Source organism: Rhinoderma darwinii, chromosome 5, assembly GCF_050947455.1.
Source record: "Rhinoderma darwinii isolate aRhiDar2 chromosome 5, aRhiDar2.hap1, whole genome shotgun sequence".
Lineage (NCBI taxonomy): Eukaryota > Metazoa > Chordata > Amphibia > Anura > Rhinodermatidae > Rhinoderma > Rhinoderma darwinii.
The window spans coordinates 317,295,498-317,318,730 of record NC_134691.1 but is presented as its reverse complement, the minus strand read 5'-3'; the positions used below and the strand labels follow the sequence as shown (position 1 = coordinate 317,318,730).

At 42.5% G+C, this 23,233-nt stretch overlaps 1 protein-coding gene across 2 annotated transcripts in view; it reads left to right on the top strand.

Annotated features, from left to right (window-relative positions):
* The window catches only part of ACBD5 (acyl-CoA binding domain containing 5), a 37,069-nt gene extending 16,729 nt beyond the window's left edge, over window positions 1-20,340 (top strand). For both annotated transcript variants that reach the window (XM_075827516.1, XM_075827514.1), the window contains 8 exons: window positions 1,128-1,283; window positions 2,477-2,665; window positions 6,769-6,869; window positions 9,100-9,274; window positions 10,679-10,881; window positions 13,195-13,242; window positions 14,533-14,642; window positions 19,917-20,340. In XM_075827516.1, the coding sequence (XP_075683631.1) occupies window positions 1,128-1,283; window positions 2,477-2,665; window positions 6,769-6,869; window positions 9,100-9,274; window positions 10,679-10,881; window positions 13,195-13,242; window positions 14,533-14,642; window positions 19,917-19,929 (995 nt within the window). In that variant the 3' untranslated portion in view covers window positions 19,930-20,340. The remainder of the gene's footprint in view (window positions 1-1,127; window positions 1,284-2,476; window positions 2,666-6,768; window positions 6,870-9,099; window positions 9,275-10,678; window positions 10,882-13,194; window positions 13,243-14,532; window positions 14,643-19,916) is intronic.
* The last annotated feature ends 2,893 nt before the right edge of the window (window positions 20,341-23,233 follow it).

Sequence of the window (23,233 nt, the reverse complement as noted above, 5' to 3'; positions counted from 1 at the left end):
TACAGTATTCAAAAATCTCTGCTTGCAGTCAGCAAATGGCAAACGTCAACGTTTTACCTTGAGAAGATTAAAATCTGTCCTGATCATGTGGTGGACACACAGGTGCACGACTCGTTACAGTGCAGTTATTAGAGCTCTCACACTTTTGTACCTGTGCGATCATCACCTGACCAAGACAGATTGGGCTGGTCTGTGTTGATCCGGCCTCCTGAGGTGACGTCTCGTCCCGTGCGATGCTGCAGCGAAACAAAATGTCATCCCAGGAGGTTGGCTCAACACCGATCAGCCCAGGGAGCATGGGAGCGCCAGGGGAGACTGAGTGTGGTATTTTAAGGTAAAATTTATTTTTCATCCAGCTGGGATTTTAACTGCGGAAATGCAGATATCCCTCAGAAAAAAACCTGCAACATTTGCAATTTGTTACGGATTGAACTCAATGGGGATCAATTTCTGCACAGAAAATGTTTGCATCGCATGAATAAGATTTGTTTAGGCCCATCCTTTTTGCCGCTACTGTAATACCCTGCAGATTTTCCTCCCGGAAATCCGGATGGAAAATCTGCAGTAAGGCTATGTTCACACGGAGTATTTTGGGGGAGGAATATCTGCCTCAAAATTCCGTTTGGAACTTTGAGGCCGATATTCCTCTCCCTGCACGCCGATTTTTGCGGCGATTATCGTGCCGTTTTTCGCCCGCGGCCATTGAGCGCCGTGGGCATAAAACAGCGAGAAATACGCTTTATCCTGCCTCCCATTGAAGTCAATGGGAGGCGTTCTCGGGCTGTATTTGCCGAGTTTTGCGACGCGGTTTCCGCGTCAACAAAACTCGGCAAAATACCCCGTGTGAACATAGCCTAATTATGCAATGTGTGACTATAGCCAAAGAGTGGGATGCAACAAATGATCTCCACACATTTCCCCTCCAGTGATAACAGCTGAACGCCAGGGGGGAAGAAGCCGGACCCGAGACAGTAACATAAACCACATCCTAAAGATTTCTTTCTTTCTTTCTATGATGTTTTAGGTTTTGATTATTGTGTTTATATTAAGAGCTGCACGTCTGCTCTGTCATAGCGGAAACGTGATGTCATGTGTTTATCTTGTTATTTGACTTTACCTTTGTGTAGACCTCAGCTCTGCCCTGACGTCCACACCTAATTGTAAGGCTGTGAATGGGAAAGCCGAGAGCAGCGACAGTGGAGCAGAATCCGAAGAGGAGGCGGCCGAGGGGCAGGAGGACGAAAATGAGGAGGATGAAGAGGAGACCGAGTTAAGTGAGCAAGGTATTAAAGAGACATGTGCACGATGTGTTTATAGTCACCTACACTATACAATCTACTATAAAACCTCTATGCTAAATAATATTCATGTTTTAATGTGATAATGTTTCCAAAATCCACTAGTGTATTTTACTAAATGTTGATTTGTATGGGTAATTTTGGGTATGCCCGTGGATGCTGCTGACCTCCCTTAAATGAGCATCTAACGTGATTTAGGGTACGGTCCCAGGTATCGGCAGCTGGAACCACACCCACATATGTTGGCAAATGGCGCACAATTTTGTTGGTGATATCAAAGTTTTAACGGCACAATTGTATGGCCATTGGACATCGCATGTGGGCATTGTTCCATCCATAAGTGGCTGCTGCAATGGTGGAATGTGCCCTTACACAGGTTCAGGTGCTGGTTGATTGGGACCATATGAGAACATTGACTAAAAACTCAGTATCAAACATCATTAACTTCTTAAGGGGGACCTGTCACCAGAATGCCTGCTCTCCAGGGCTCTCCAGCAATATACGTTGGGCCCCGGAATGAGTATAAGCTGCAGGCTGGGCTCACACCATATCCACAGTGGGGCCCTTTTAAAAATCCACATGTTTAATCATACTGACCCTGCAAAAACCATCCCTAGAACCTTTAGAAATTGTATGTATTGCTCACTACAGAGGTGAGATGGGGCAACCACAGCAAAAAGTCTCCTGTGTACATGTAATAAATGTATTTATACAGGTAAGGCTATGTTCACATGACGTTATATGAACGACGGATTCAACATAATAGCTCCCGGCGCATGCCCAGAACACAGCCATAGGCCTCCATCACTAGACTGGACTTTCCTATTACGGTTGGCCACTTCGTATTATACATATTTTTTTAACATTGTGGACAATGCCCGACATGGCTATACCGTAGCATACACTAGAGTCATACCCCTGACATATCGCTCTGATGTATAGCCCCAACTCAATGTCAACAGAACCTTCAATAGCCGCTAACTGAAAAGACAATTCATTCTATATTCCTTTAAAATAAGTTACACAAGTTTGAAGTCAATGCGCTTAAATGACAACTAATATCTTTTACATTTGTATAGTCCAGAGCATTGGTCTCAAATATTTGCAAGCCACATGTTGTTCAATGGTCAATAGAATGATTCCTATGTGCAGCTTATGTATTTATTTATTTTTAACAGAGGAAAAAGCAGTGAAGAAAGATGACGCTCCCGTTGTAAATGGTTTGCACGTAAATCACAGCGATCACATTCCAGACATTCCCAATCATGTACCGAACAAGTCTGATCTCAATGACACAACAAATGAGATAAATGAAAAGCCAAAGACCACACAGGATGAGACTGTGAAAGACTTAGAGGCCAGTAGAGGTTAGTGAGCCCTTCTTTTATTCGTTTAATATACAGCTCCAATATAAATGAAGACCGAAAGCCGGTCATCCTCTAGGAAGACATGCGTACAAGCTCCACACATACAGGCCTGTGAAACTAAGACCACAGTGCTGGAAAGCAACTGTTGTGCTATGATGCTACCCAATACTTTTGATTGGTCGGGGTCCAAGCACTGAGATCCCCCACCAATCGCTAAAACGAAGTGGCAGAAGCGCTCGGGTAAGCGCTGAGCCGCTAAGTTTCTGATCTGCTTTTTTCGGAAAGCCGATGTAGCGGTGTACCCGCTTGTAGACTTTCTATTGAGTCCGAGAAAAGCAGATCAGAAACAAAGTGGCTCAGTGCTCATCCGAGCGCTTCTGCCGCTTCATTTTAGCGATCGGTGGGGATGTCCCTGCTCGGACCCCCACTGATCAAAACTTCTGACATGTCACTGTGACATGTCATGAGTTTGCTGAAAGTTTATTTACACTTTAACTTTTTGGGGAAAATTTACTAAAACTGGCATTTCATAGGTCAGTCGTCGCCATCTGCTTGGCTGGAGTAACATGCAACAGATTTTTTTTAAAAAGTGTACACCACCTCTTAATAAATCCGATGCATCTTACTGCTGGCCATGACGGTGCCCATCGTGTGCCATAGTTTTGATGCAACGACTGCTGCCATGCGTCACCCATTACCCCAATTGCAAATCAAATTAAAAAAATGATACCTCACCATTTCTCTTCACTTCTCCCCTCCGGGGTACCCTCTGCATGCTGCGGGTTATACGAGGTCCCGACCCCAAGCAGCATCAGAGCCTTATATGCAACACAGCACTCAATGTCATCAGTGCTGCGTCACATACAATGTCCTGACGCTGCCCGGCCTCAGTGCGATGTATGAGCCGCTTCATACTGAGAACAGAAGAGGAGCAGAGAGGTGAGTGTACCTTTTTTTATTGTTATTTATTTAATTGTCTGAAGGGTGGGAGAGGGGAGGGCAGTCCGAAAGGGGGGTGTGGGGTATGGGGACCAACCCCCAGAGTGAACTCTACACCAGCTAGGAGTTGGTGTAGATTTTACACTATAGTTGACACCAGTTTTTTAGTGTAAATTATAAAAAAAATTGGAGCCTGCTGTCATTTTGCCTCTTTTGTGAAGCCATGCCCCCTTTTTCACAAAAGTGGCGAGGGCAGCGTAAAAAGGCCCAAATTTTGGGCGCATTTTGCGACTTTTCTACGTTAGAAACTGTCGTAGAAAGATTGATAGATTCCCCCCCTATGTCTGTGTGACGTGAAGCAGGAGTTTTGGACCCCTATCAAGAATTATAATGAAAATCAGCATAGACTATTGGACCTAAACATAAAATGATGTTTATAGCTATACATTAAAAAAGAAAAAAAAAATTGCAAAATTGCAAAAAAATTCACTTTTATTAAAATGGTAATAACATTTTAAAACTCTGGTTTACGTCATTCCTTTTGATTTTTAAGCTCTCATCGCATTTTAGGACATTCACACTCTCACACGTGACCTTCTGGTGTGTAGCATGTATTGAGGAGATTTTATATATTTTTTTTTTTTTAACTCCGCATTCGTTTTAGATCAGTGAGAAATTGTCATCATCGCCCATATTTTTTACTTTTCTAATTCACAATTTCTACCATTTTTCTGGGTGAACCACAGCACTTATGTGCCAATACTTATGCCAAGATGTACTGCCAAACCGTATTAATACGTAACGCAGATTTGCCCTTTGTAACTGAGCTCCAGTGTCTTTGTGTGTAGCTGTGGTTAATTGTGCGTATTGCGATTAGGATTGTACCATATAATGCAAACCGGTTCATGCCAGAGAAGATTATTTCCTCTGTCTGCGCCCAAATCTATATATAAAGTTCAGTAACTTTCTAAATACACTACATTACCAATCTTGTACTGATTCTGAGTTACAGCCTTTATTATACTCCAGAGCTGCATTCACAATTCTGCTAGTTGTCATTGAAAACAGTCAGCAAGTATATCGACACACATCCCTTACAGCTTAGCTGAGCTCCTATAGCAGGGTGGTTAGATTACTGTACATTGTCTGATGCCAATCACCACATCTACAGTAACTCCAGCAGATAGTGAGTCAGCAAGGAATACTGGGAGATCTTAGCTCTGAAGTCTGCAGAATTGTGAATTCAGCCCTGAATTATAATACAGGCTGTAACTCTCCATCAGTTTGAGATATGTAATGCAATGTATTTGACAAAATTATTTAACTCTTTATGCAGAATAATTCTATATGTAACCTGTAAAATAGTGTTTATAGGTAGACATACTTTAGTAAGGTCGTGTGTGGACATAATAGTGCTGCTTTTCATGTGATCTGAAGTCCTCTAAGCTGGTGTGTACTGTTTACAAGAGAATTGAATAGCATATTATATGTGCTTTACTTATCGTATGACCCGCAGTGCGTGGATGGGGGTTGGAGCACAGACTAATACTTTAATCTCCTGCGTCCTAATTAGTACTGGTGTAAAAACAGACAAAGTGCCCTGCCCCCATTCATATCATAACTGCAATGTCCGTCTTCCATGGTAGTGATAAATACACCACGAGTACTCCTTTACAGCTTATATGACCATGACCGCAAATAAACATGGCTCCACAGGGACATTAAATGATCATTATTACTACATGGTAGAATTCAAAGGGGTTGTCATCAGCACATTAGGAACATATGGATGACATATGGGGGCACTTGGGGGCAAGTGCTTGAAAGCCCCCTTTTATGATGCTAACAAGCAGTGCCTCTAGCTCTGCCGGACTCGGCGTCCATGTATTACATAGACCACTTTTTATCTGAATGGCTACCATGTGAAACTACAGGAAAATGAACGACCGGCCAGATCTTCTCCTGCAAAAATCAGCTGTTTGCCAGCAATAATATGAAAAGGATTGTTTGTGGTAGGAAAAACCCTTTAAATAGGGCAGCACTGAGGCTCCGTGGTTAGCATTATTGCCTTGCAGCGCTGGGGTCCTAGGTTCAAATCCAACCAAGGACACCATCTGCATGGAGTTTGGATGTTCTCCCCGTATTTGCGTGGGTTTCCTCCGGGTACTCCGGATTCCTCTCACACCCCAAAAACATACCAATAGGGAATTTAGATTATGAGCCCCAATGGGGACAGTAAAGAAGAGAACCTCTGTACAGCGCTGCGTAATATGTTGGCGCTATATAAGTAACTGAAATAATAATAAATAAATAGGAACCGTTCTGGATCATTATGAGTTAGATTCTGTTCACACTAGTGTCACGGTTTCGGTTCATACCGGAGCCATGACCGCGATCAGGCCACTTTCACACACACTTTTTTTCGGCGTTTTAAAATGCTTGTAAATAATACCATGTATTTCAAAAAATTTTAATGGGATTTTTTAAATGCGTTTTTGATGGCGGTAACATTTTGAACATGCAGCTTTTCTTACCAGAGCATGCTGCATTTTGAAAAAAACACGTTTGACCCCAAAAACGCCACAAACCTAACCGCTTTGTATGTCGTGTTTTCTATATTTTACTATAGACTTTCAAGTAATTTCTGGCTGCAGCATTTATAACCTAAGAAAATGCTGTTGAATACGCCACGAAAAACGCAGCTGTGTGTAAATCCAGCATCGGGTATCCAGTTTTGAATGGTGATGGATCGGTAAAGGGGGTGTCCAGGATAATAAAAACATCTTCTTTCAAAAATAGCTCCACATCTGTCCAAGGGTTGTGTTTGGTATTGCAGCTAAGCTCCATTGAAGTGAATGAGCTGTAATACCACAAAAACCCTTTAGACAAGTGTGGCGCTGTTTTTGGAAGAAAGCAACCGTGTTTTTCTAATCCTGGACAACCCTCACCGGGGTAGAATCAATGATCAATGGTCCTTATGTACAAACACTAATGCTGACAAGAACGGGATGTGTTGCCCATAGCAACCTGTTAGAATTCTATGCAGATTGGTTGCTATGGGCAACGCCTCCAGGTCTTGTCTGCACTGGTTTTCACCTATGATGCCCAATGACTTTGGAGTTGTATCCCTGTAAACTATTAACCAGTAAAATCCTGTTTTCCAGGGGAGGATGGCACGGAGGATATTGCCGTAATGCAGCACTTGACCAGCGACTCGGACTCTGAGATATTCTGCGATTCTATGGAGCAGTTTGGACAAGACGATGTAAGTGGGATTTTCTTCCATGATAATTGAATCTGGCAGTGAATCAACTTCTAATAATGGCTCCAGTGTTTCATTAACTTTGTGACACTCGGAAGAATCTGAGAACCTTTCTCCTCAATGCTTCTTTATTTATCTTATTTCCAATGCCAATATTCCAGAACTGAAAAGTGAACCTTATTATATTCTGTTGGCAAAAGCTTACATGATGAGTTTTTCTTGTTCTTATTCATTTAAAGTGTAAGGCTGTGTTCACATTTGCATTGTGAAATCCGCTTTTTTTGTTCCGTCGTACAAGCAGAAAAATAGAACTCAAGCTGTGACTAATCCAGTCACCAACGGCGCCCGACCGACCCTATTGACTTATAATGGGGTCCATTAGGTTCCATTTTGGTGTTCGTCATTTTGCTGGAAAAAAACAGTGCTCCATGCTGCACTATTTTTTCCGTCAAGTATGACCGAATCTGCAACGGACCCTCCAGCGCAGATGTAAACAAAGCTTAACTCCAACCTTAACTTCACATCATTTCTTGATTCCCATCCACTAAGGGTATGTTCACACTGAGAAATTTTGTAGGCTGAACCGCCGCGGATTCCGCCACCTATTTATTTTAATGGGAGTCGAACGCTTCTTTTTCCCAGCTGCTGATTATTTCAGCTAGCGGGAAAAAGAAGCGTCCTGCTCGAACTTCGTGCGGTTTCCGTCCGAACCTCACATTGATGTCAATGGGAGGCAGGAATGTTTCTGCCGTCGGCAGGAGTAGTTCCATGGCGAGTTTTGCAGCGGGACCCGCCACACAAAATCCGCCGTGTGAATTAGCCTTAAGTATATGTATCTGGGGCATTGTCCGTGTTCCAAGGAAGGAAACTGATTGGAGCACAGGACCCGATCTGTGGCACCACCCTTAGTTTAAAGAGAAGCTATCATGAGGTTTTAGGCCCCTAAATAGCCACCATGCCATTATACTGGACGGTAATAACATTATAAAGATTGTATAATCTACCCCATGCTACATAATGTAGAAAATGAACTTACAACATCGCGCGCTGTGTGTAGATTACCATTGATGAGTGATTTGGGCGGTGCCGTTATCCTGAGGAGTCATGCAGTCCGGTCCCTGAATAGAAACGCCTCTCCTGGCTTGATTAATGTTCCAGAGGAGCTACCTGATAATGAGGTGTCCCTGCCGGCGGCTTGTCCCGTCTCCACTGAACTTTACAGCTGGCACAATACAGTCAAACCCAGACTCGTCCATCAGACTGCCAGATAGAGGAGGGTGATTCATCGCTCCACAGAACACGTTTCCTCTGCTCCAGAGTCCAGTGGCGGCGTGTTTTACCCCACTCCGGCTGACGCTAGGCATTGTGCTTGGTGATGTAAGGCTGGCATGCAGCTGCTCTGCCCCAATGCCATGAAACTCCCGGAGCAGTTTTTATGCAGATGTTGATACCAGAGGAGGTTTATACTCTGCAGTTATTTAGTCAGCAGAGCGTTGGCGACTTTTATGCACTATGCGCCTCAGAACTCGGCGGCCCCGCTCTGTAACTTTACGTGGTCTCCGCTTCGTGGCTGAGTTGCTGCGGTTCCTAAACGCTTCCACTTTATAATAATATCACTCACAGGTGATCGTGGAATATCTAGGAGGGAAGAAATTTCACGAATTGACTTGTTTCAATGGTGGCGTCCTATTACAGTACAGAGTTCACTGATCTCTTTCGAACGACCCATTCTTTCACAAATGTTTGTAAAGGGGACTGCATGGCTAGTGCTGGATTTTATACACCTGTGGCAATGAAACCAAACGCCTGAATTCAATGATTGAGAGGTGTGTCCCAATACTTTTGTCCATATAGTGTATCTCTATGACTAGCACCCCACACTCCTCAAATTACCACGTCTGTGTTCAGCCCGGCACCAGAGGTCACCCATAACTCTACTACTATCACCACTTTTGTAATAAAAGACGAGGTTCAGGGGTCTCTTCTGGACCTTTTTATTTTTAGCAAGAATGAATAAGACCTTTGAAGATGCTGCAGGATAAAAAAAACAAAAAGTTTAGAAAAGCTCCAATACCCGATGCCTTCACATATCTGATACTTTTAACTCAAGGACAATATTGCTTCCAAACCCAGATCTGTCATCGTGCCAGAAAAACCTTGACTTCTATATCAGAAGTTGTATTCTTCACTTCTGATATAGATCGTGATGGTCTCATATGTTCATGATTTGCAGGTTGATCATAGTCATCTGGTAGAGCGCGCTCTGATGACTGAAGCCTCATCCGATGTTAGAGTTGGCGGAGAACTAAAAGAAGGTGCAGAGGATGGGAAGCCCTCAGGACGAACTCCCCAAAAAGATCAGCCTGGGAATGAGAAGGCTGAGAACTTTACGTCTAGAAGAGGAAGAGGTATGTTATCGCTTCGCATGGTTACACCAGCATTCAGCAAGTCTCTAATAGTTAAATATGAAGGATTCTGAATGGTTTGTAAATTACTTAAGAAAATATATTGTTACTTGGCCTGCGTACCCGATACTCATTTGCAGATTTTTGGGGATACTATATATCTGATAAACTACCTTAAATGGAATCTGTCAGCAGTTTTAAGGTCTCAAACCTGCCGACAGAGTGATATACCGGAGGGGGGGGGGGGCATTGTAAATATACCTTTTGCCTCACAACTGAAAAGCCGACGTTTGATTCTCCTTGCGCATCAGTCACAAGTGCCACTCTTTGCTGATGGTTCTAGCGGCAATCAGGAGACCACTATAGCCGTCACTCAGAGCAGAGGGGCGTGGCTAGCAGCGTGGAGTGCAGGAGCACTTAGTCATGAAGTCCCGCCTTAGTGGCACTGGCGATTGTGGCAGCGGGAGAATTAAACATCGTTTTTCCGAGACCAAAGATATGTTTTTCAATGCCCTCCCCTATATCGCTCTGTCAGCAGTTTTCGAGCCCTTAAAACTGTTCACAGATTCTCTTTAAGGCCAGGATCACACACGCAGTTTTTAGAAAAGTGGATCCAAAAGGAAGTAAAGGTATAAAGAAAAGACTGATGCATCTCCTCTCTTTTGTGCCCACTCCTGTGTACAGCTAAAAAAAAAAAAACTGAGCCAAAAATTGCACCAAAACTGTGTGTGTGACCCTTCCTTAACCCTCTAAAAGCACAAAGAGGCCGAATGATGAAAGCCGGAAACAATTGAAGCAAAATAGGAATAAATGGCTAATGTTTTCAGTTAACCAGTATAAAAGGAAGCTTCTTCTTTGGGTTGGCTGATATGGTACCCAGGCACATAGAGCCGCGCGGTACTCCGTGTACCATAGTATGGCCTCCAACACACAACACAGTCACCCTAAAATTGCTGCATTATCGGAAGCCTCAATGTTCCCCTACGTGGAGAAAAAAAATAATTTAGTTCGGATTTTTTTTAAATGTTTGCAAGGTGGCTCGTGTTTTTTTTTTCCCTTTAGGGAAATGCTGCAGTCGCGCTCTGAGTTGCGGTAATGCAACAATTTTATAACTAGCGGCCAGTGCCGTGTGGCTTTGGAGCCCTAGCATATACTATGTTATTACTGTGGATGCCTCGGAGTTGCTGTCATATAAATCAGTAAACATTCTAGATATATGAAGCCCATCCTGATGGAAATCATCTACAAATATCTAATAAATAGGCTTTTCCAAAACGATTGCAATTACAATCCACATCTGACCAGGTATTAAAAAAAACATGGCGGTTCGGTCGCACCTGCCTGTATATAGAAAGGGAGAGATGTCCGTATTATTTATCGTTATTCTGCTAATTTTCTCCTATGCAGCCAATCGTATGCATCCTATGGGTGACGGATCCCGTGGTGGTCGGATGGGAAGTGGTGGCGATGGAGGAGAGCGATGGGGATCAGACAGAGGAGCTGAGGGCAGCATTAATGAGCAGATAGCTGCGGTACTAGTGCGGCTACAAGAAGACATGCAGAACGTGCTGCAGAGGCTGCAAACATTGGAAGCCCTTACTGCTTCTCAGGTAACTACAGGATGGGCCGGGAGAAGCTGGTGAATGATGGCACAGCTGTGCCCACATGTTCTATTCACATAGACTGTGCCCACAGTCTTAGACTATTTCCTCCATGTTGCCAATGGAGAGAAGCATTAGGCTGAAAGTCACGGGGATGTGATGACTAGCTCGATCATCAGCGAAAAGGACCACGATCAGGGATATTCTTAACTAACCCCTCCACTACCCTAGATCACCAAGGAAGAAAGCATTAACCTCTGCACTACCCTAGACTACCAGGGCTTAACGGTTTCTGACACGTCAAGAGCAGTTTTACCCTCCCAAGACATTCTGTATTCAGAACACAAAAATTCTGCTGATTGTAGTTTTGCATTCATGACTCATTGGATTGGAATTGCAGCATTCCCATCACAAGATGCAGATTATTCTGGGTTTTTGTATCATTAAGAGCCTTAGAAGCTGGAGCCTGCGATTGGGCTTGAATCATTAGAGGTTTTCTATTAATAAATCCTAATGATATAGACATCTTTGACCTGAAACTTTTTTTTTTTTTTTAATCAAGTACATTGTTATTAGAATTTTTTTTTCCAATACACGTGCAGGTACAAATAATACAAAAATCTTCAGACCCCCTGATTTGCAGTTTACATACTTCTAGTTTCAGACTTTTCTACTGTGGACGTGTCCCTCCCAATAATACATGGTGGATATGAGTTCTGTGAATCCAGGATGCTGCTGCCTTCACTAACTCATGTTCTAGCACAGCTTTATTTCTGTACTGCTTTCTCTCTACAAAAATGGGCCTGTGTGATTTCTACTCTGTTTCCTTCCTAGCTACACTCTGATACACACAGTTCAGCTTGTGTGATCTGCCCCCTCTCCACCCCCTGATCTGCCATGTACAACCTCCTCCCCTTCCCTGCTGCTATCTCTAAGGCCTCATGCACACTACCGTGCATTTGCATCTGCATACTCCCTGCAGTTGTGGATAGTATAGGGCACATTATATCCTATGGGCCAATGCACACGACCGTGGCTTCCACGGTCTGCGCATTGCTCGGACCACAAAAAAAATGGGACAGGTCATTGTACGGACCGCAATTGCGTTCCGGGCACCTTGAAGTCAATGCACATCTTGTGGTTGCACGGTCCGTGATTCTGGACGGCCCGCGGATGACACTCCTTGGGCCTCCCATGCCGTAATCGTGGACCATGCACACGGCTACGGTCATGTGCATGAGACCTAACACAGAGAAAAGGAAAGGAGGAGAGTAAATGAGTGAGCCTGGACAGGAGCAGTGTGCTGTCGGATTTATGTCAGAATTTGCAGGACAACCAGCTGGGTGAAGGAGTCACATAGTCTGTACAAAAGCAAAATGGTAGAAAATGTTTAAAGGAAATTATTTAGGAAGTTGACTAATTTGTCATTTAGGAAGCAAGTGAACAATAATAAAAACAATAATTTCAAAGGGAGTGTGTGTGCATGCGTGCGTGCGTGCGTGCGTGCGTGTGTGTGCGTGCGTTAAAAGTTCTACCACTTTCTAATACACTTTTTTTGTTTTAATTCCTCACCATTTTCAAGATCTATCTTTGCTGTCAATGAATAAGAACATTCTTGTTTTTATTCAGAGGTATAGACCTAGTCCTGCTCTCAGCTGAAAAGTGGATACAACTGTATCCAGTCTAGACAATGCCCTGCCTGGACTCCTGACTGATACATTGTAGCAAACGATCAGTGAGGTTTTTCATGAAAAGCATATCAATGTGTGTGGTCTTCTTTTTTATGGTGTTTCACATGATCTTTGAATCACATAATTTGAAAAACGTTAAATAATTCTTAATGCGTTTTTGGGCTAAAAAATTGCTGCACAGAAAGTGTGTCCGTGTGTGGCCTAAATGTCAGTTCAGAGGAGATTTTTTTTTTTGAGAAATCCTGACGTAACTGATGAAGAGTAAGGCCCAGTTCACACAGTGTTTTTTGTTTTGTTTTTTTCACGCGGAAACCGCATCGGAATCTGCTCCAAAAACTGTCCGAAACCGGCTTCCATTGATTTCAATGGGAGGCGGAGTGGTCTTTTAGCTACTGGCGGTAAAAAAAAACCGGCATGCTCTTGCCATAGTTACACCTCTGACCTTTCATTGAAATCAATGAGAGGCAGAGAAGACATTTTTCTCTGCGTTTTTTGATGGCGGCGCTCAATGACCACGGGTGAAATTCGCGGAAAGAAATTGCAGGCAGGTCACAATCTACCTCCAAATTCTTGAAGGAAGTTTTTCATGTCATGTGCCCTTTGTTACAATTTTTTTTTACTTATTTTTTAGGCAAGGTCATTGCTACTGGAATCGAATCTTCATCAGTCGGCTAACAAGGTAAAATAAGACGATCACCACCTTTTTTATATGTTGGGGTTTATATTATATCAATGCCAGGAAATAGTCGCCAGTGATATTACAATGATCACATCTAGTTTAGTGGAATTGATTCCTTTCTTAATGTAGGATCAATAACAGGATGAATCAGGACTCCATTTGGTCTGCAGTGAGAGCGAATTATGAAGGAATATTTGTAGTATCTGGAGCGAAAAAAAAAAAAAAGGATTCAAAACGTTTAAACAAGAATGTCCATTTGCCAACATTTCTTAGTAAGGCCTTTTTCACACGAACGTGTGTGTTTTGCGCGCGTTGCAGTTTCGTGTGTCATAAGTGTTGGCTGTGTGATTTTCACGCATATGCCAAGTGGTTTTATTTTTCCCTTCATTTCTTGATCTACTGTTGCGCGAATCACGCGCGACACACGGAAGTGCGTCCGTGTGCTGCGCTTGATTTTCATGCACCCATTGGCTTCAATGGGTAAGTGATGCGCGAGTAACGGCCAAGTATAGGACATGTCGTGAGTTTTACGCAGCAGACACACGCTGCGTGAAAATCACAGAATGTCTGACCGGCCCTATTAACTAACATAAGTCCATGCGACGCGCGTTATTTTCACGGACGTTAAACACTTTCATATGAATAAGGCCTAAAAATGTAGATCTAATAGGAAACCGTTCACATTCAGGTGAGGTACAGCCAAGTTCAGGTGGATCAGATCCTTGTGCTTAAAAGGGTTGTCTAGTTAAGAAAAAAAAAAATCAGAAACATTACTATAAGGGGACTCTGTTCATAAAAGGGGATCCCCTGCTCAGGTCCCTCATCGATTAGCCGCAAAGAGCGTCTCTTACTCTGGAGGACCAGGCATGTCTATGCGTTACATGCCCAGCAGATTGATTTTAAAAGGGAACGGTGTAATGCTTCCTTTTCCCCACTGGTGGCGCTGCAGGGAATTGCTCACTATCAGGTTCCACCATTTTTTACAGCTGATTGCTTATCGTCATGTGACTCTTCTAACAAAAAGGCAGTGTCCAAAGTGGATAAATCATTTAAAGGGTTCCTGTCGGTTTAATCAATAATATAATGCCATCAACGTGTCTTCAGTTGGGGTCTGTAGTTGATTAGTTTAACACATGACTAGTTCCACAATATAATCCCTGCCAGGCTGTTCGATGTATGTTCTTTTCTGAATGTATTTGAACATTTAGAGCATCACAACTGCTCATATGGCAGGTAAGACTAAACATTGGTCCTGTTCCATTATAAATTAATTTTATTTTTCTCCTTAAGAAACCATCGTGGTGGCCCTTTCAGATATCATCAGGCACAATGGTGTTTGCAATCATCTGGCCATTTATTGCTCATTGGTTGATACATCTATACCTACAAAGGAAAAGGAGGTATGTTTTACACTCATTCTCCTTCTTTTCCTCATGCTATAACCTTTCTGTCAAAGTGTCACTAATAATTTAATTATAATTGCAAATAATATTTTTTTCCATGAATAGACATAGGTTACCACGATACCGGTTTGCTTTAGGTCTCATGGACATGGAAGTTGAGCGTACGAAGCCTGTGCTAAGGCACACGTAGTCCCTGCGGTTCAATATTATGTAGCCATATGCACTGTGTCCCATGTGGGTCGCCATGTTCTCCCCTAAAAGCAAAAAATCATAAAGTATAGTATGGGCCAATTGGTTTTTTGGGCGCCATATTACGGATTCATAATACGGACATGTGCACGAGGCCTTAAAGGCCATTAGAAGGCTCGATTCAAACGCCCGAGGTGCACACATGCGGGATGCGTGATCACGGATCCCTTAGACGCGTCCTATTTTTCCACGGCCCCCCTCACACGGTCTGTTAAAACAACACCCGTGTGAACAGCCACATTGAAAAACATGCGTCCGTGTGACAGCCATTGTTTTAATGGCCATTACACGGATGTATACTAGGCTCGTGTGAATAAGCCCTAAAAGAGAGTCCCCCTTCTCTAATACCCCTCTATGGACCAGAGCAGAGAATTGCTGCTTCACTCTGGAGGACTCGAAACAACCATGTATTATATGATCACCCATTCGTTTGAAAGGGCGCCATGTAATGCCCCATTTTTCCTGCAGCGAAACAGCTGATGCCCGGCAGGTCTTTAGATAGTAAGTCGTAATGTCCAGATGGGATAACCCCTTCCAAAGAGGGTTTTGTATGTAGAATAAAAAAATTTGGGTTGCAAAGTTTGACCTGCAGAACCTTGAGCAACAACCGATGACTTGTATCAACAACAACCCCACCATACTCTGAACATACCGTACAACAGGGATCCTGAAGTCGTCGGAAATAAAACTCTTGCACGGTTAACCAAGAACTGTTAATGGGGTTGTCCCAAGTTGATAAATGGAGCTATAAAGCTCCCCCATGTAAAAAAAAGAAGAATTCTAATTACCTGTCCGTCGTCCAGCGATGTCGTTTTCTTGATATCGTTGATTGAACTTGCGGTCGGTCCCTCTTTGTATCCTGCTCGTTGCCTAGGTTCCCGGCCACCGCTATTTACCTTTAGCGGTGGCCGCGCATGCGTAATGACATCCTCTGCGTCCGGAGCAGAGGATGTCATTTACTCATGAACGCGCATCTCGGCGCATGCGCAGGAGATGAAGTGGAAGGCACCCGTCGCGAGAAGTCTGCGCTCCGCTAAAGGTAAGTGTGTGTGTGTGTGTGTTTATGTGTGAGTGTATATATGGGTGTATTTGTGTGTATATGTTTGTGTATATTTTTGTGTTTTTGTATATGTGTGTGTGTTTGTGTGTGTGTATATATGGGTGTGTTTGTGTATATGTTTGTGTGTGTGTGTGTTTTTGTATATGTGTGGGTATGTGTTTGTGTACATATGTTTGTGTGTATATGTGTGTGTGCTTTTTTGGTGTGTTTATGTGTGTGTGTTTGTGTATATATGGGTGTGTTTGTGTATATGTGTGTGTGTGTGTGTATATATGGGTGTGTTTGTGTATATATGTATGTGTTTGTGTGTATATGTTTGTGTGTTTATGTGTGTGTGTTTGTGCATATGTTTGTGTGTATATGTTTGTGTGTTTTTGTATATGTGTGTGTTTGTGTATATATGGGTGTGTTTGTGCATGTGTATAGGTTTGTGTGTGTTTTTGTATACGTGTGTGTTTGTGTATATGTGTGTGTGTTTGTGTGTGTATATATATATATATATATATATATATATGTGTGTGTGTGTGTGTATATATGTTTGTGTATATATGGGTGTGTTTGTGTACATGTGTTTGTGTATATGTTTGTGTGTGTATGTGTGTGTATATGTGTTTATGTGTGTGTTTGTGTAATATATGGGTGTGTGTTTATATGTGTTTGTGTATATGTTTGTGTGTAGTTGTTTGTTTGTGTGTGTGTGTGTAGGTGAGTATAAGTATCGGTATTGTTCACATTGCTAACTTTTTTTTAATGTTGTTGCAGATTTTGATGTACCGATTGGACTACGTCTTTCGATTCGTTGGACTACTGCGTAGATCTACGTTTTTTGAAAATTTTAATAAAATGGTTAACGAGGGTTTTGTTGGGGATTTCTTATTTCAATAAAAAAAAATTGTCTTTGTGTTTTTTTTTTCAAACTTTATTAGTGCCTAGATAATGGCAGTTGGCTGATTGACAGCGTCCATTATTAAGGCGGTACTTATTGTTAGCCGGTGCAGAGGCTAGCACTAACCACCCATTATTACCCCGGTACCCACCACCACCAGGGGTGCCGGGAAGAGCTTGGTACGATCCAGTACCCGACCATCTGTTGTGATGGTCGGGTACTGGGGCGGCCGTAGGCTGGTATTATGAGGCTGGGAAGGGCCAAAAACAGTGGACCTTCCCACCCTTGTAATGCTAGGCTGCTGGTGCTGCTGCTGGTGCTGCTGCGTTGTATCGGGCTGGTTATAAAAATGGGGCGGACCCCCACGTCGTTTTTTTGTAAAATTTAACAATAGACGTTGGGTCCCCCACATTTTTAATAACCAGCCATATACAAGGCCGCAGCAGTCTGGCATTACATGGGTGGGAAGGGCCACTGGTTTTGTCCATTCCCGGGCTAATAACACTGTGTTGTTTGTGGCTGGTTATGATAAATTGGGTGGAACCCCATGTCTTTTTAATAAAAATAATTAAAAAAATGACGTGGGGTCCCCCCCATTTTTATAACCAGCCAGATACAACACAGCAGCAGCAGCCTAGCATTACAAGGGTGGGAAGGTCCACAGTTTTTGGCCCTTCCCAGCCTCATAATACCAGCCTGCGACCGCCCCAGAGCCCTACCATCACAACAGATGGTCGGGTACTGGATCGTACCCAGCTCTTCCCGGCACCCCTGGTGGTGGTGGGTACCGGGGTAATAATGGTGTTTAGTGTTAGCCTCTGTACCGGCTAACACTAAGCCTCCCCTTAGTAATGGACCTTGTCACTCAGACAGCGGCCATTACTAAAGTGATAGTAATAAAACTTGAAAAGAAAAGACAAAGATATAGATAAAATATTTTATTGAAATAAAGCACCCCCAACACAACCCTCATTAACCATTTTATTGATGAAAAAAAGCGTCATCTAAGTAGTCCTCGAAAGCGACGTAGTCCAAACACCAAACCTGTAAAAAATCAAAAATATAAAAACAAAATGAACTAAAACATGTCGTAGGCTTACTTTCACTTTCATGTGTGATACTGACTGTTATACCATGTATAGAAGCCTGCGGCAAAGTTGGCTTAGATACAGGGCGCCAGCAGACAGTATCATACATGGCCATACATTCATATATACAAACAAACATACATACATACATGCAAACATACATGCACGTATACACATACAAACATGACAACATACATGAAAACATACATACAAACATACATACATGCAAACATACCTACATGAAAACACATACATGCAAACATACAAACATGACAACATACATACATGCAAACATACATACATGAAAACATACATACATGCACATATACACATACAAACATGACAACATACCTACATGAAAACACACATGAAAACATACACACATACAAACATAACATACATACATGCAAACATACATGACAACATACATACATGCAAACACATACATGAAAACATACACACATACATACATGCAAACATACATACAAGCAAACATACATACCTACAAGCAAACATACATACATGCATACATACATACATACAAGCAAGCATACATACATACATACAAGCAAACATACATACACATATACACATACATGCACATATACACATACATGCATACATACATACATATATGCAAACATACATATATGCAAACATACATATATGCAAACATACATATATGCAAACATACATATATGCAAACATACATATATGCAAACATACATACAAACATACATACATGCAAACATACATACATACATGACAACATACATACAAGAAAACATATACATACATACATACATAACAACATACAAAAATAAACTCACCTAAGACGTTCCCACGAAGAGCTGAACGGTCCCGTCACTTTTCTTCTCCCATTCACAATAACAGAGCGGTGAGCGCAGGTGACGTAATCACGTGTGCCTGATATGATTACGTCATCTGCGCCACAACGCATTGTTACTATGAATGCGAGCGGCGCCAAGAAGAAGGAAGATGGCAAGTGACGGGACCGTTCAGAGCGCCGTTAGAACGTCTTAGGTGAGTTTATTTTATTTTATATATTTTTAGTTGTTCGCCGGGTGCTGATGCAGCACCGATGCGGCGGGTACAAAAAATGTAGTGACAGGGTGGGGGAGGGAAAAGTGGCTTACCGAAACGGGGTGAGTGTAGTGTAGTGTAGTGTTGATGACATTCACAGTAAGTTCGTCTCAATCGGGCTTACCATGCCCGCTTGAGACGAACATTCTCCCGATGTTGCTAGAACTACAGTATCTAGCAACATCGGGAGCGCGCACACTGCAGAGCAGAGCGGCTTGATTGACATCGAGCCGCTCACGCCCCTTTTTAGAAAAGATAACCAGCACTTGCTGAGTTATCAAGTGTAAAAAAAAGGCACTTAGGAAATGAATTTTAATTTTTTTTTAACACCAAATGTTTTAAAATTCATTTCCTGCTTAGAATGTATAAAAAAAATAATTTGAGTCAACTTGGGACAACCCCTTTAATGGCTTAAAAAAATAATCTTTCCGATCCTTTTTTTTTTTTTTTTTTGCAAATATCTTTTGTTGGGAGGACTCGGGAGCTCTTCTATATGCAAAAAAAAACTTCCCACTTTCTCGTTTTACTGTCTGCAACCAGCCTTAGATCTTATGCATATGGCAGAGCTTTGTGCACGGAGACCTTGCGGCTCTGTATTACGGAGTTGTATTAACCATGTGTCCCGCCACATGAGGTCTCTGTATTAAGGGTATATTCCCCCCTAGAAGTATTGCCATAGTACAGCATCCAATGGAGCATGCAACATTTTTTTTTTTTTTCAAACTTACGTGTATATGAAATCTGTCAGAAAAAATGTCATAGGAAAATAGAGGTACAATAAGGCTTCATCTATGGGTGGCGTATTACTAGGCTTACGTGCATGAGGTCTTATACTGATGATTGTTTATTCTGTATCTCTAACATGTTCCACTTATTCTCTCTAGGAAGCCCACCTGAGCATTCAGCCAGAAGGGACTGGTTCAGATAAGCTCCTCGGGACGCCCTCTCGTTCTCCCATTGAGGATGGCAGTGGCTCGGAGTTCCTCCTATCTTTGCTATAGTAAATTCCTTGCACTATGTGAATAACAAAATAAGGACTAATTTTACTAAAGCTTGAATACAAGAAATATATACTAAGCTGGCAGTAGTATTAATGTGTTCTTTTATCACATTTGAACTCAATTGAAAACTAAATTATTTTTAAAACCTCTTGAAAGCATGTAGTAGACTAAATATAATCCTGCGAGGGTACCGGGCAGAAGCGCGAAGATCATGGATGTGATTTACATGAAATCTGACTGATGGATACTGTGAAACTAATCGCTCTCCTGTAATATTTACTTTAGTAATAAAATCTATAAACATGGAGTGTCTGTTTTATAATTTACTGTATCAAAAAAATAGGCTGTTCAGGTGTCTAGTAAGGCCATAGGGATATTAACCTAAAAGAAATGTTCAACAGTAACCACGTTTCATTTTTCCAGTATGGCTTATAAATTACCGCCAGTGAAAAATAAAAATGTCATAGTGCTCTTAAAGTCTCATGTACGTTCTGGTGGGGGAGCTTGCGACTCCTCTCTCATTCATAAACTTAAAGAGGCTCTGTCACCAGATTTTGCAACCCCTATCTGCTATTGCAGCAGATAGGCGCTGCAATGTAGATTACAGTAACGTTTTTATTTTTAAAAAACGAGCATTTTTGGCCAAGTTATGACCATTTTTGTAGTTATGCAAATGAGGCTTGCAAAAGTCCAAGTGGGTGTGTTTAAAAGTAAAAGTCCAAGTGGGCGTGTATTATGTGCGTACATCGGGGCGTTTTTAATACTTTCACTAGCTGGGCGCTCTGAAGAGAAGTAACATCCTCTTCTCTTCAGAACGCCCAGCTTCTGACAGTGCAGATCTGTGACGTCACTCACAGGTCCTGCATCGTGACGGCCACATCGGCACCAGAGGCTACAGTTGATTCTGCAGCAGCATCAGCGTTTGCAGGTAAGTCGAAGCTGGGCGTTCTGAAGAGAAGAGGATGTTACTTCTCTTCAGAGCGCCCAGCTAGTGAAAGTATTAAAAACGCCCCGATGTACGCACATAATACACGCCCACTTGGACTTTTACTTTTAAACACACCCACTTGGACTTTTGCAAGCCTCATTTGCATAACTACAAAAATGGTCATAACTTGGCCAAAAATGCTCGTTTTTTAAAAATAAAAACGTTACTGTAATCTACATTGCAGCGCCTATCTGCTGCAATAGCAGATAGGGGTTGCAAAATCTGGTGACAGAGCCTCTTTAAGCTGTCTCACTCCTCTCATACAGAAGCTGTAGCGTCCACCTGCCTGAATCAGTGCCGATGCTGCTGAGATCACAGGACTTTTAGCTACCAGTTTCATCTGCAGACACAGATGGCTTCTTATTCTGTTTGGCAAAGATATTTACGCTAAGGCCTCACACACACACGACCGTTTTCAGTACGTGATGTAGGGACTGCATGTTGGCCACATTTCCCGGACCGAACACAGTGCAGGGAGCTGGGCTCCTAGCAACGTAGTTATGTATGATGCTAGGGGTCCCTGCCTCCCCATGGGACTACGGTTCCATACAGAAACATGTTTTCAGTACGGGACAGTAGTCCCGCAGGGAAACAGTGACTCACTGCGTCATACATAACTATGATGCTAGGAGCCCGGCTCCCTGAACTCTGTTCTGGACCAAACACGGTCATGTGCATGAGGTCTCACTTATCTATATCGACTCCGGCAGCGAACATCAGCAGGGAGGAAGTAAAGGGCTGCAGCAATTCAGTTCTCCTCATATTCTGCCTCGATTTGAAATGAGTTGAGTGTGCAGCCAGCACCTAAATGAAGCTAAAATAGAATATAGCACACAATTTTTAATTCTATATTAGAAACTGGAATTTATACACAGAGGTGCATAAATTACATGAGTCATTGGAGGTATGATTTTAAAGCAACAAGGTCACTTTTTCTCTGACAAGTCTTCACACATAAGGCCCTGTGTTATTTACAGTATAGCAGGTTTGCTTTAACTGCTGGCCATATTCACAGCAGACTGCAGAGTCTTGGGAGCAGCAGTGTAGATGAATGTGGAAGATATGACGTCAATCATTACGGAAAATTGCAATGCGGTTATTGGACTTTTCATGCAGTAGCATGGCGGTTTTGCTGTACTTTCTGCAGCAGTGCCCCCTACTGCTCTTGAACGCTTCACATGGCCTGACTGTGCCTGGACCACCAAATGTCTTTATGTTATATCGGAATATAGGAAAGGTGCACAAACATACACCTTTACGTTACGCTTAATCAGCAGAATAGTTAGATAGTTGCCCTAAATACAGTGTTCTAAATTATGTACATTGGATTTAAGTGTCAAACAATTAATTTTTTCGTTTTTCAATTAAACTCATGGATGGTATTGTGTCTTAGGGCTCTTTGGATCATTGTAATCAATCTCAGACACCTGTGATAATTAGTTTGCCAGGTGTGCCCAATCAAAAGGGAAAACTACTTAAGAAGGACGTTCCACATTATTAAGCAGGCCACAGGTTTCAAGCAATATGGGAAAGAAAAGATCTCTCTGCTGCCGAAAAGCGTGAAATAGTGCAATACCTTGGTCAAGGTATGAAAACATTGGATATTGCAAGAAAACGTAATCATGATCATCGTACTGTGAAAAGATTTGTGGCTGATTCAGAGCACAGACGGGTTCGTTCAGATAAAGGCATAATGAGGAAGGTTTCTGCCAGACAAATTAATAGGATTAGGAGAGCAGCTACTAAAATGCCATTGCAAAGCAGCAAACAGGTATTTGAAGCCGCTGGTGCCTTTGGAATCCCGCAAACCTCAAGGTGTAGGATCCTCCAGAGGTTTGCAAGTGTGCATAAAGCTATTATTCGGCCACCCCTAAACAATGCTCACAAACAGAAACGGTTGCAGTGGGCTCAGAAATACATGAAGACTAATTTTCAAACCGTGTTGTTTACTGATGAGTGCCGTGCAACCCTGGATGGTCCAGATGGATGGAGTAGTGGATGGCCATGTCCCAACAAGGTTGCGACGTCAGCAAGGAGGTGGTGGAGTCATGTTGTGGGCTGGAATCATGGGGAGAGAGCTGGTAGGCCCCTTTAGGGTCCCTGACGGTGTGAAAATGACCTCTGCAAAGTACGTAGAGTTTATGACTGACCACTTTCTTCCGTGGTACAAAAAGAAGAACCGTACCTTCCGTAGCAAAATTATCTTCATGCA